The sequence below is a fragment of the Bactrocera tryoni genome, unplaced genomic scaffold (genome assembly GCF_016617805.1).
Source record: "Bactrocera tryoni isolate S06 unplaced genomic scaffold, CSIRO_BtryS06_freeze2 scaffold_11, whole genome shotgun sequence".
Classification (NCBI taxonomy): Eukaryota; Metazoa; Arthropoda; class Insecta; order Diptera; family Tephritidae; genus Bactrocera; species Bactrocera tryoni.
In genome coordinates this window covers 15020442-15034780 of record NW_024395824.1, presented here as the reverse complement: position 1 = coordinate 15034780, position 14339 = coordinate 15020442, and the positions used below count along the sequence as shown (strand labels likewise).

Below are 14339 nucleotides of genomic sequence, written 5' to 3'. Positions count from 1 at the left end.
CTGGAAAAAATAACTTATATTTGGTATGACAACAAGCTCGCAGACGACGAAACATGGCCTGTTTAAGGTTTTTCATATCATAAATCTCTGGATCTTTTTTGCCATTCTTCTTGTATTGCTTTGGTAAGAGCAGATTTATTGTTCTCTATTGGGTGTAAGTCAGGACTCTGGGAAAGTGTATCAATAACTTTGCTGCAATTGTACAACAGTCAGTTTGTGCTTTGGAGCGTTATGACATCATCAGGCCTGTTAACATTGCTAATAGCAAAGGCAAGTCGCTTGTCAATATTAAATGCAGTCAGCAAGCTTTTTATTTGACTACGCACGAGTATTTGTGCTCTTTTAATACTGTTCGCACGGTCTCGCACTGACTGATAGTAATCATATTTAAGAACAGATGCCAACTGCCTTAAGCTTGCTTAAGGAATATTGTTAATTTCTTTAAAATTTTTGATTATTCGCGCCTACTGAGATTTGTTGTTGTTGTTATCTACTCCCCGTTAAGATGGCAAGGTTCAGATAAGTTGTCATCGAGGTGACAGATTCAACAGATATGTGGTGTTAGCTGGGAAAACACCCCACAAAACTGTTGAGAGGAGTTCACTAAGCTCCTTAACTGGGAGCATACAGGATTCACTGTGTACATGTATTAATAGCAGACGTCAAGAGGTCAGCGTTTCACTGCATCCAGGTTATCATATTGGTGCGGCGTAGTTAAGGACCGGCCGGCCGATTGCCTTGTATGTTGCCAACAACGACTTTAGAATTTTGTTGCGACTCTGTACTTTAACAATAATCGCGGCCGTATGAGAAGTGAAGGAGCATAGGCTTCTAGAGTCACGCCTCAAATCTTAGGGTTATTGACAGTCGGAATTTTACCTCCGTCGACTGCAATATTATCCTTCGGCCAGTTTGGGAATATGGTCGCTGTAGAATTAGTTGGAGAGAGTGTTAGCTATGAACTATCTGGGCGGTGCTGTGCATTTTACGGAAGGTATGCTAGACTCAGGTGGTTCGGGAGTAGCAAGTTTTCAAGTGTCTTCACTACTAGGGAGAGAAGAGTTACACATGGAAGTGCGATTCATTTAAAAGTGAGGTTAGTTTAATCATCCCGGAATACACAATTAAAACCTCTGACGACGAAGCAGTTAATAAAATTAACGATCTGTTTGAAAAAAGGTTCAAATAATACTTTGAATCCTTAGTATACAACTTTTAAATTAAGTGAAGTAAAGTCGTTTTAACTCGGCTATGACCGAGGAATCGGTATCTACGCCATTAAAAAAGGAGAAGAAGAAGTCGTTTCAAGACAGCCATTGAAAGTAATGTGGCCGATATCAGAGGCGAGATGGGTAAACTTGCTAAGCAAAACAGTATATTTCCCAAAGAATGCTCTCGACTTAATAACTAACTCGCCACAGTTGAAGAAAAGCTCAAGTCTCGTCCTGTCTTAATTGTGCCTACTGAAGAAATTTTCGCGGAAAGAAAGTAGCCATTACTCAGAGAAACACCATCGCCAGATGCTGATTTAAATAATATCAAGTGGCAACCTTTAGTAGCAATTGAAGAACCCTAGATCTCATTCAAGTCTTACTAAACACGTTCTACACGGCGCATTTTATCTATGTTTCTATACATTTGTTTTAAAAAAACTATAAAAAATTAAATTTTATTAATGTTGAAAACGCCTGCAACAAATATAAATTTATAATTCCCTAATCTATTTTTTATAGCACTGTGTCTCTTTGTAGTATAGTTTTTTAATTAAAAGTACAAATATTTGTGGACCACCAGTGATCCACGCCGGGTAGAACGTGTTAGCACAGGTTCAACAATGTTATCCAACAAACTTGAGATGAGCTCGATGCTTACAAAAACGGTAGACTCGACGATGATAATGGCTTTCCTTAGATCGTCATCAAGATTTTTCGCCCGTTGTCTATCTGCCATCAAAGTCTGCATATGAAGCATATGGTTACATCTCCACCAGCTATATTCTTCTTCTTTACTGGCGTAGACACAGCTCACGCGATTATAGCCGAGTTAACAACAGCGCGCCAGTCGTTTCTTCTTTTCGCTACGTACCGCCAATTGGATATTTCGAACGAGGCCAGGTCCTTCTCCACCTGATCTTTCCAACGGAGTGGAGGTCTTCCTCTTCCTCTGCTCGTTACTGCTTTCAGAACTGGAGTGTTTTCGTCTATTCGGATATACACATGCATGCCATGCGTAGCCGCTGCCGTTTAATTCGCTGAACTATGTCAATATCGTCATATATCTCATACAGCTCATCGTTCCATCGAATGGGATAATCGCCGTGGCCAACACGCAAAGGCCCATAAATCTTTCGCAGAACTTTTCTCTCGAAAACTCGCAACGTTGACTCATCAGATGTATCGGGTGATTTTTTAAGAGCTTGATAACTTTTTTTAAAAAAAAAACGCATAAAATTTGCAAAATCTCATCGGTTCTTTATTTGAAACGTTAGATTGGTTCATGACATTTACTTTTTTGAAGATAATTTCATTTAAATGTTGACCGCGGCTGCGTCTTAGGTGGTCCATTCGGAAAGTCAATTTTGGGCAACTTTTTCGAGCATTTCGGCCGGAATAGCCCGAATTTCTTCGGAAATGTTGTCTTCAAAGCTGGAATAGTTGCTGGCTTATTTCTGTAGACTTTAGACTTGACGTAGCCCACAAAAAAATAGTCTAAAGGCGTTAAATCGCATGATCTTGGTAGCCAACTTACGGGTCCATTTCTTGAGATGAATTGTTCTCCGAAGTTTCCCTCAAAATGGCCATAGAATCGCGAGCTGTGTGGCATGTAGCGCCATCTTGTTGAAACCACATGTCAGCAAGTTCAGTTCTTCCATTTTGGCAACAAAAAGTTTGTTAGCATCGAACGATAGCGATCGCCATTCACCGTAACGTTGCGTCCAACAGCATCTTTGAAAAAATACGGTGCAATGATTCCACCAGCGTACAAACCACACCAAACAGTGCATTTTTCGGGATGCATGGGCAGTTATTGAACGGCTTCTGGTTGCTCTTCACCCCAAATGCGGCAATTTTGCTTATTTACGTAGCCATTCAACCAGAAATGAGCCTCATCGCTGAACAAAAATAAATCGGACGTAAAGCGCGAAACACATTTCGAACCGAACACTGATTTTGGTAATAAAATTCAATGATTTGCAAGCGTTGCTCGTTAGTAAGTCTATTCATGATGAAATGTCAAAGCATACTGAGCATCTTTCTCTTTGACACCATGTCTGAAATCCCACGTGATCTGTCAAATACTAATGCATGAAAATCCTAACCTCAAAAAAATCACCCGATAGTTTTGCGGGGATACCAAATTCAGACATCGCGGTGTAAAGGTAGCTCCTTTTCGTGCTGTCGAAAGCAGCTTTGAAATCGACGAAGAGGTGGTATGCGCCGATTCTCCTTTCGCGGATCTTTTCCCAGGTTTGGCACATGGTGAACATCTGTTCGGTTGTTGATTTGTCAGGTCTAAAGCCAAGGACCAATCAGTTTGTTGACGGTAGGCTTTAATCTTTCACACAATACGATGAATTTTGTTATGCTGGAATCTAGTACCACAGATAACCATATTTCGGGCCACGGCGAAGTCGATCAGCCTCGATCCGTTTGGGGATGTTTCGTCGTGGAGGCTGAATTTATCGACCGTAGTGCCAAAGATACCTTCTTTGCCCATCCTGGCGTTAAAGTCGCCAAGCACGATTGTGATATCGTGGTGGGGGCAACTCTCATTGGTGCGCTGCAAGCGCTCATAGAAGGCATCTTTGGTCACATCGTTATTTTCTTTCGTCGGGGCGTGGCCGGAGATCAGCGATATGTTGAAAAACTTCGCTTTGATGCGGATTGTGGCTAGGCGTTTATCCACCAGGGTGAATGACAGTACTCGGCGACGGAGTCTCTCTTCCACCACGAATCCCACAGCAAACTTGCGCTGTTTTATATGGCTACAAGGACCTACTTGTCTCAGTCCTTGTCCCGTCCATCGCATTTCTTGAACGGCTGTGACGCCAGCCTTCACTCTATCGAGGACACCAACCACCACAGAGTGGAAACTCTCCTGTGTTGGCCTGATTCACAATGACGGACCCAAATCAAAGGTATCGATTTACACACCTACATATATGCCTTCAGTCAACACAAGCAAAACGTTTTGAAAAGATAGTCTTGCCCCAGATGAGTGTGTTAGTAACAGTCATCAATACTAACAAACATGGACTTATCGCCGGGAGATCGACCACATTAAAACTCTTAACATATAATAACTATGTATTCAATGCAACGAATAATAGGCATATTGTCCATGCCGTCTAAACCGACCGAGTTAATCACACCATCTTTCTTAACAAGTTGAACTCAGACAATTTCAAGTCAAGATTGATGGCCATTTATCTGCTAGTTACGACGTGAAAACAGGAGTACCAGAAGCATCTCATCTAGGACCCATCATTATTATTATTGCTGATATCGTGAATTATACCAATGAGAAAATTCGTTTGCAATCTACTAACGATCCACAAAAATGAAAAACAACGCTGGTAAAAATGAAGGCACTATTTGGCTTGTTTTTTCATCTGGTTTAGCATGTTCTAGTCGTCAAAACACACACAAAATAATGTGTATAAACAGATTGGTTTTCTTATTTCAAAAGTTTAGAATTGACAGCGCTGACACACGAAGTGAGAGAATAGAGATAGAACGATTAAAGGGCCCATACACGACACACATGTGCGTTCGATCTTGCTTAAATCTCTTTAAAAAATGTCTAAGAATATGTCCACAAAGTTATAGATGGGATTTCGAAACATTACCGAAGCTAGAAGGGAAATAGTGACCGAGCGTCTAGCAGATATATGAGCGCTTGGGCAAAAAGCGGAAACTTTGTAGCGCGATTTCTCGGTTTTTAATTTTTACGATTATTCTTAATTGACAGGATAGAAAAAAACTAAACGTCGCACATAGGAGCATTTACCCTCAAAAACCGGACAAAATTGAAAATTACAAACTTTAGCGATGGTACTCAAAATTGATTATTTTTGGTACCTAAATAACCGATCTACAATGAACCGATTAAATGAATGACCTTCAGGCCGCTATATTGCCACACAAGTAGTCGGAACCTAGACTTCGTTCAGAACGCACGTGCTTATTCGCGAAACTCTCCATTGTTCTCGAAATTGCAAGTGGTTTTTTTTATTGCGTGAACGGAATTCTAGAAAATATTTTTTATGGATTCAAGACATGGTATGTATTTAATATTAATGATATAAAAATTAATTTAGTTAATGTATTTATATGATTTGATTTGATTGATAGTTAATGTATTTATATGATTTTTTCGGGACAGCAATGAATCATTAAAAAAACTAATTTTTTTTTTTTAATTTTTTAGAAATTAGTGTTTTTGTTATACTGTTGGGTGAGGTCGAGCTATGAATTATTTTTCCTAGTAAACTACAGGGCTTCTACTTAACATATACGCTCAAACATTTTCCCCGCCTACTTCCCATATAACACAATTTAAAATTCCATTTGATTCTTTCACTTTCCAATATACAAATATAGAATTAATTAATATAACGGAATAAAATTTTGTGGTAATAATTCCCTTAAAGTAAGCCACCTTTTGACCAATAATTGTCTAAGTCCAAGCAAAGTTATTCAAGCCCCTAGGTACCGAATATGTGAACCCGATACCAATAGTTGACTTTTGACCGAAAATATCGTTCATTGTGTGAGATATGAAATTGAAATTCCCACAGAATACTTTTCTGACAATAGTATTTCGTTGTGTCAAAAATGGGTTAAATCGGGTCAATACTTTCCTGAGCCCCCATATACCTAATATAAAGATTTTAGAACTTCTAGGTCACTTTATGTTGGATATATCCGCCAATATTTGAGTCAAGTCTCGATGAAAATTGCAGAACATATTTTATTCAGAACAGTGTATCTTTGCTCCTAAAATAGATACAATTACGCAAAAACTTGACCCCTCCAACACAACCCCCCACCTATATAACTATTACCAAGATTTTCGGACATCCACTTGACCTTGCTCCACATGATTGTTGATTGTATTTAACGTATCTAAATGAAACCGAGGGAACATTTTTTTGAGTATGTGGCATATATATTTGTAGTATGTGGGATGAGCAAAAATAGATAAAATCTGGTCAACACTACCCCCTTCTCAAATATATTCCATATAAAATGTTCGGTTGCACCCGAACTTAGACCTTCCTTACATGTTTTATTTTCATATATTGCATTATTATATTTAATCATGCATTTTTATTCATTTTCATTCATAAAATCAATTTAAATAATTTTGTCCGGTTTTTGAGACCAAATGCTCCTATGTGCGTCGTGTAGAATTGGGGCAAAGTTTATTATCTTTGGAATAAAATTATCTTCTATATAAACTAAAAATTTTTAAACAACATAAAGTAAAATTTATTGGTCAAAACCAACTTTTTTTAATTTTTAAAAATTTTGTAAAATTTTACGCTTTTTTTTAATTTTCTGAGTTTAACTAGAAGATAAATTATTAAAAAATATGAATCTCTTGGAATTTTTTTATTTTCGACAGAAATTGCAACCTGCATCCTGCCCGCCGTCCGAAAAATGCACATGCGAAATGCATCGGGAAATTGCAGAATATCAAAGATTTCGTATCCAAAAAATTTGTGAACGATGTTCAAATATGTAACTATAAAGCCCAGAAATTTCGCTTGAATCAATTATTTCTTTCCCTTCCAAAAAAATCTCAAAAAAATCCCTTAACACTTGCCATTGTTCGTCCGCGATCTTCACTGTTCGGCGACACGAGAGAAATGAGGTTTTGTGTGCACACAGCGCCATACACGACACACATGTGTCAATTATGATGTACGCAGCGCCCATATGGGGACCAGCACTGCAGCAGAAGACGTATGCGAGGAAAGCGTGTGCCATTAGAGTCACATGTGCATTTCGTACGGTATCCCACGAAGCGGCTGGGATCTTAGAAGGCATCATGCCACCAGATATAATGGCAAGCATTTATAGAGAGGAAACATGGAGAAACAGATTTCTACCTGACGCAGTTTCTGACGGGGCACGGGTGTTTTAGGGAGTATCCCTATAAGCATGGACATGACGACGGGGGAATTGTTCCTTCTGCGACAGCAGCGGAGAAAACTAATATATATTCAGAAGACCGCGGTTGTAATATGTGCCATTTAATTTCAGTCCTTATGAAAATATTTAATAGTACGTAGTTTGAAGAACAAGTTAAGTTTTTGTATTTTAATTAAAAAAAAAGCTCTTACTATAATATAAAAGTAAAATTTGTTTTGCTAACTCTTATTTATTATTAGACATTTAATTATTCAACAACCATATATAACTATTTTGTGGATTTTAGTACCTTTTATAATTGGAGCATAGAAAGCCCCACCATCATATACGGAAGATTAAATAACTGACTGATTTCATATTTTCTATTGTTTTCAGCAAGTGACACACAGATGGAGACACCTATTCCCACGACAGTCGGGTCTATGTCCAGGATTTTTTACCTGCCCAGGACTGTCAACTCCGTTGCAGTATTCTGCCCTGACTACTACAACAATAGATATCTTTATCGCTACAAAAATACATTCGCGGCTCATTTCATTTCAGTTCAGATTATTGTGCTTACATCCGACAAATTTAAATCAAAGCTCGTTTTTTAGTAAAATATTATGGATTTTTAAACGTGAGAAAAAGATAAAATATAACCGACGATTTTTAATATTAGTTGTGCAATTTTTCGTCCGCTCAATTATTTTTCACTTTCGCTTTATTATTATCAAAACTAATACATAAATGACAAGCTATCATACTTATTTTAACTTACGAACAATTTTATTACAAGCCAATAGTAGTCCATAAAATGCATCCATCCAGGTGTAGGAGAGGATGATACGACGGTTACTAAATATTTTTCCTTTTCAATAATTCTGTTGGGTTAGGTATACTAGCCGATGCTTGCGACAGGAGTCACTAGAATTCTACTGCCCCTCAAAAACGCTGCACTTTAGATCATTAAAATTACGGTTACCTTGATAGCTGTCACCTCTGCAGGTATGACACTACAGCCTGAAGAAAGAGTACTCCCAACATAAGACTCCTAAAAAAAAATATCCATCCGTGAAAAATCACTGCACCCCATCCACATATGTATCCAAAGTATGTGCACGGAGAACCAACGAATTCACTACATTTCGCCCCCAACGATTAATGTCTAGTAAGAGCCAGAAACAAAAATGGTACGCTGAAAAAGGATTCAACTGGAATAAAAAAAAGCCCCTTGAAGTTTCGAACTATGTAACGGACCGGTCCTTATATGTTGGAAGATCGTTGTAACAAACCACTCTAAATGGAGATTGTTGCAAAGCATAAAGCCACATTGTTATTAAAAAAATGTTCTTTCATTGTAAGGCCACAGACCTTTTAATAAATTTTGAAGAAGTTTTTAAATACTATATACTCATTTTTTTTAATTAAAAATTTGCCAACGTACATAAAATAAAACACAAATATATATATAAATATATAAATATACCTATAATGAATGTTATATATTAAGATTACTAACCTGTTTCGAAGAGATTGTTACAGCTCCTGAAGCTGCTGCATGTTTATTTATAAAACTATACTTCTCGTTTGCTGTAGCCAATGCCATTGTACCTGTTTGTTGTTGATTGTTCTGTTGTTGTATATCAATGCTTTGTGCTAGGTTGATATCTCGATTCTTTGTCAGGTACGATACATTTCCATTATGTTGTTCACCAAGAGTCATTTTTTTGTTATTGCAAGCCTTTCCAAATTACAATAGAACGTTTTTTATAGAAAATGCATTAGAACTTTTATTACGTTAAATAGATAATTGTAAGCGGTTAAGTGTGGAAATGGATCACTCATGCAAATATCTATTCCTTAAAAATGGTTAGCTCGAAACCGGTTTTATACCCATAGTTTCTTAGGCAAAGTTGTTCAGAACAGGGTTCTCATTTACTACTCCGTAGCAGCAAAATTTCTAAAATTATTGCTATGCTATCGCTACCGCTCTCACTTTGTCGGGAGCCGCAGCATAGCCTTAGCATAACAATGTAAAGTATGTGCTTTACTCTGCTCCGAGTTTTGTTAGGTAAAAAACTATAGCTAGAGCGGGAGCAAAAAATTAAATTCTGCGCTATGCTGTGGCGTAGCGGTAGCAAAAAATTGGGAGCGGTAGCACAGCAGAGCAAATGAAAATTTTCATGTGCTACAGCTCCCGAATGTGTTTGTTTTTTTTTTCTTTTTTGCTATTTTCTGGCATTTACAAGTATGGTACAAGTTGGTATATAAAAGAAAGTCGTTTATAACTCAAGAATGGCTGAACCGATTTGGCTTAAAATTGGTGGGGAGGTAGTTTAAAAGCAGGGTAAGGACATAGGATACATTTTATCTCTTTATGCTAAAATTCAATACAGCTTATAAATACAAAAATTATATTTCAAATCATATGCATTTGTTCAAAATTTATGTAAGAATCATTGGAAAATTTTAGTAATTCAAAAATAGAAAGAAATAAGTAAAAATTTTCATTTCCAAACATGCTTAGTATATGGGTTACACTGATTTTGCTTCTTAACCAGGTAGTTTTTGTTTAAGACGAGCCCGCCCGATGTATTTAATATCACAACAAAAAATGGCATTGGAATTTTCATCGTCAAGGCACTGCGGATACTTTGCTAGATTATTGGTCAAGGACGCAAATGCATTCATAACAAACCAAACGCGATATCTAACGTAAAGATAAAGCGGAATAATTGGAGTGTTGATAAAAAGGTTTATTATAATTTTAGATATACAGAAATCTTTTCGATTCTTTGCAATATACATTGAAGTATGTATATGCGTACAATTTCAAACTGATTCTTCCTAAAAAATTATAAAATTACTAAATATTGGGAATGGTAGAATAGAACTGCAAATACACAGTGCAATGGATTAACACATTCGCGTAAATTGCGGGAATTCCCGTCATTCATGTTTCCTGCAATAAAACAATTGCAGGAATTCCCGCGCTATATTCCCGCAATTTCTTCCGCACATATAAAAATGCCATAAAATACCTCTGATCTGTAGGAATTTAAAGATAAAAATCAGGATTGTAGTGTATTTTCTATGGAAAATTTTTACATGCCTCGGTCCAGTTCTTAATGTAAATATTTAGGGCTAAAATTTTCAGTTAATTTTTTTTTTGGGGTATTTCCAAGGAAATTTCGTGACGGGACTGAAAAAAATTAATAGTTCAAAAAAAAAAAAACACTCTAATGTATATAAAAAAGGGGAAAGTATATGTACATATGTAGTTAAAATTAATCTCGAAAATTCATAGTAATTGAGTATTGTAATACATTTGGAATGGATGATGTTTTTGGTAATATAAAATTGGTCAATATTTTACATAATAAAAAAAATTTATAATTTATTCAATTATTATCTAATTCCCTTTATTAATATATTTTTTAAAATATTTGATTTTAGATTTATAAAGGCACTTGCAAACAAGTGCCAAAATGATTTGCATAACATTGTTTTGTTTGAATTATTCAATTAATTCAAATATTATGCCAGAAAATAGCAAAAAAGAAAAAAACAACAAACATTCAGGAGCTGCTAGCACATGAAAATTTTCATTTGCTCCGCTGTGCTACCGCTCCCAATTTTTGCTACCGCTACGCCAGGCATAGCGCAGAATTTAATTTTTGCTCCCGTTCTGGCTATAGTTTTTTACCTAACAAAACTCGGAGCAGAGTAGAGCACATACTTTACATTGTTATGCTAAGGCTATGCTGCGGCTCCCGACAAAGTGAGAGCGGTAGCAAGAGTAAAATGAAATGCTACGAGAGTAGCGTAGTTTTTCAAACGCTGGTTCAGAACGATCCGTAGAACTTTTTCCGCATAAGCGATTTTATAGCAAAAAAATCGGCACGCTCCAAAGGACATACGTTTAGTAATAATCAGGTCCTTATATACTTTAAATTATTTTTTATCCAAACAAAAAAAAACTCTTTCATTTTTTGAAACCGTTGTATGAAGATTAAAACAAGTAATGAATGGCTAAATTTAGGTCTAACCAACTATTTTGTAGGTCGATGCCGATTTATCGACCAGTTGACAAAGAATCGGCCGATGCCAATACCAATTTGTTAAAGAAAGATATTAAATATTATTTCTAAATGTATTTGGTAACTAATATAACAAAAGAAAAGTATAAACAAATAACATCACAAAATAAATAAGCATTAAAGAATTACTTATACATAAATAAATATTTATTTACAATGCTTCACATTCCAATACTTCACTCCACCACCTCTTCTTCGATTTTAAAGCTGCTTTCGACAGCACGAAAAGGAGTTGCCTCTATTCCGCTATGTTGAATTTGTTATCCTCGTAAACCTAATACGACTATGTTTGCCGACGTTGAGCAATACCAAAAGTTCTGTCAGGATCGAGAAGGACCTCTCCGAGCCGTTCGTTACCAAACGAGGCTTCAGACAAGGCGACTCCCTTTCGTGCGACTTTTTCAATCTACTCTTGGAGAAAATATTTCTAGCTTCAGAACTAAATAGATAAGGTATCATCTTTTATAACGCCACATTGCAAAAAGAAGAAATGACTGACGCACTGTTCTTAACTCGATTATAACCGCTTAACCGTCCGGTCAATGACCAAACTTTCACCTTTCGTTCAATGACCGGGTACCCGGGTACCCAGGTGGAGCAGATGTAGAAATCGTTAGCATACTAAATAAAATTTTTAAGTACGTTTCATGCTTTTTTCGACTTACGCTGCTGATCGAAAGCAACAGCGACAAAAATCAAAAGTAGCAAAAAGTCGAATGCATTACTTTTCGCGACTGTGACTGCCGACGACTGTCGAAAATTGTCGATAGCTGCTGCGGCAACTTATGGATACGATCGAAAGCTACAGCAAAGCAGAAAGCAGAAAAACGAATAACGGCGACTTATGCTGATTTATGATTTTCGTAGCTGTTTGATTTTTGCGCCAGTCAAAGCATGCGACTTCTGATTTTTTCAGAAGCAGAAGCAAAAGCACTTGCATACTTTCTGATATCTCTCGCAGTTGAAGTAGCGAATAGCAACAATATTGCGACTTCTGCTAATTCGACTGCAGTTTTTTAAACACTGGACTAAACCGTTGTATGAAATGAAAAATGGATTGAATCACTGTGAAGAAAATACAATGAGGATGGTTTGTAAAAAAAATGTTAATTTTTAACCGACTTACGAACGTAAATTCAAAAAAAAAATCAGTACCTACTTATAACAAAGAATGTTAAATTTAGCCAGACAATGGTATACATTAAGATAAGCTGCAACACACTAATAAAAATGTACAATACCAGGTGAAACATGTATCACATTGTTTACATTTTTTGTCATCCAGTTCGTACAGATTTGACATTTCATATGGATTATCCGTTACATTTGTGATAAATATGATATGCACTAGAAATACGAATTAGATGTGGCGATTTCATAAAAATGAAGCTCAACAGAACTCTAAAATGTAGTCAAATGAAGTTGAAGCTCCTGTGAAACAAAACAATTTGTTACCAAATTGTACAAATTGAAAAAGGAGTAGAGAAATAATTTGCATAAGTCAACATATATTTTTAAAGTTTAGAATTTTTTGAGAAATAAACAAGATAATTTAAAAATGATTTACAGCCACAACGCAGCCTCGCTACCAGGCAATAACCCCTTTGTTCATAATAATAATTAAAACTTGGCATCTTTGTATTATAAAAATCATATCTGTACTGAAATATTATATTAGGTTGTAATTACTGCAATTTTTATGTGTAATTAAACTAAGATTTTAAAAAATTGTCTATACAATGTTCACATGTATTGACTAAGCAATAGCCAATTACCGGCCTATCTTTAATCGAGTAGCCAGTTGTGAAGGCAGAAACTGGTTTCTCAATTACACTGGCCTACACTCATTTTGGTGCCTAAAATTCTAGACCTGATTTTAGGTATATTTTGTGAGCTAATACGAAAATATCAGTCACATTTTTCAAATCAGTTCTCGTTCACGCTTTATCTTGATTGCCAATTTCAATAATAAAGTAAGCAGAATACAAGCGAATTACAATGTCATTAATCGATTTCCGTTGATTTTTCATTATATACTCGCAGCATATATAACAAAACTTGTCAGGATCATTACTGCAACTACTCGACTTACTTTCCATACTATTAATTTCATAAAAGTGATAATCAGATTGACAGACTTTGAATAAAACCGGAAAAAATTAAAATAAGACTTGTAGGAAAACCAGAGCTGTCAGCTGACATCTAGTAGCAGCAATGCAGTTAATACTACCTACTTTACCGACTACAGATACGGACAGAGCTGCACCAAACAAAATTTTTTTTTTTGTAGGCCAGTGTATAATCTTAATATACTAAATTAATTTGATTATGCGAAAAGGCTTTAATGCTTCATATAATTGTTTTGGATTTATAATTATCATGCGTGGCTTCGTGAACAAGCTATTTTAGCTGCAAAAAATTCATATTCACCCTTTTAAACACAACGGTCATTGCCCAGCAATGAGAAATTGTTCAATTCGAACGACATTGCTACTGATCCTGGCGAAGCAGTCAAATATTCTGTTGAATTCTTTGAAACTTGATTGATTATGTGATTACATACTATACTTTGTTTAATATCCTAATAGCGTAAAATATCATATCATGCAGAAAAGTATTTGGATCTTTTCTATATAATTTTGTGGATTACAAACAATTCATGTAAGTAACTTTACATAAATAGTATGATATGATAATGTATAATTAATTCAAATAGCTATGTTTTAGGTTGTGCAGTTTTGTATAATATATAATTAAATATGTTCATTTGCACGTCCAAGATATCTGTTCGCATGTGCGATATCTAAAATTGTTTAAAATAAAAACAATAGTGTTGCATAGTGTATAAAAGTGAACATAGTTCTAATATACATATGTGCATTTCTGCAAGGATGCAGGATGTTAAAAATTGTTTAATATCATATAAAAATAGCTTATACTTGTACATACATATGTACGTATGTTAATTTTTGTTCGCGTGCAGGATGATAATGCAATAAAAAAACAAATTGAAGATGCGATTTATTGCATTTACTTTAAACTGAATAGGGGGATTCTCTTGCTCTTGCAAAACCCTTGAACGGTGCACGTATTGCAC

At 35.9% G+C, this 14339-nt stretch overlaps 1 protein-coding gene across 1 annotated transcript in view; it reads right to left on the bottom strand.

Annotated features, from left to right (window-relative positions):
- LOC120779531 (ankyrin-3) overlaps positions 1–14339 on the bottom strand; it is a 107176-nt gene that overhangs the window by 56550 nt on the left and 36287 nt on the right. Inside the window, exon 2 of the mRNA XM_040111877.1 lies at positions 8662–8883. Coding sequence (XP_039967811.1) covers positions 8662–8865 — 204 coding nt within the window. The 5' untranslated portion in view covers positions 8866–8883. The remainder of the gene's footprint in view (positions 1–8661; positions 8884–14339) is intronic.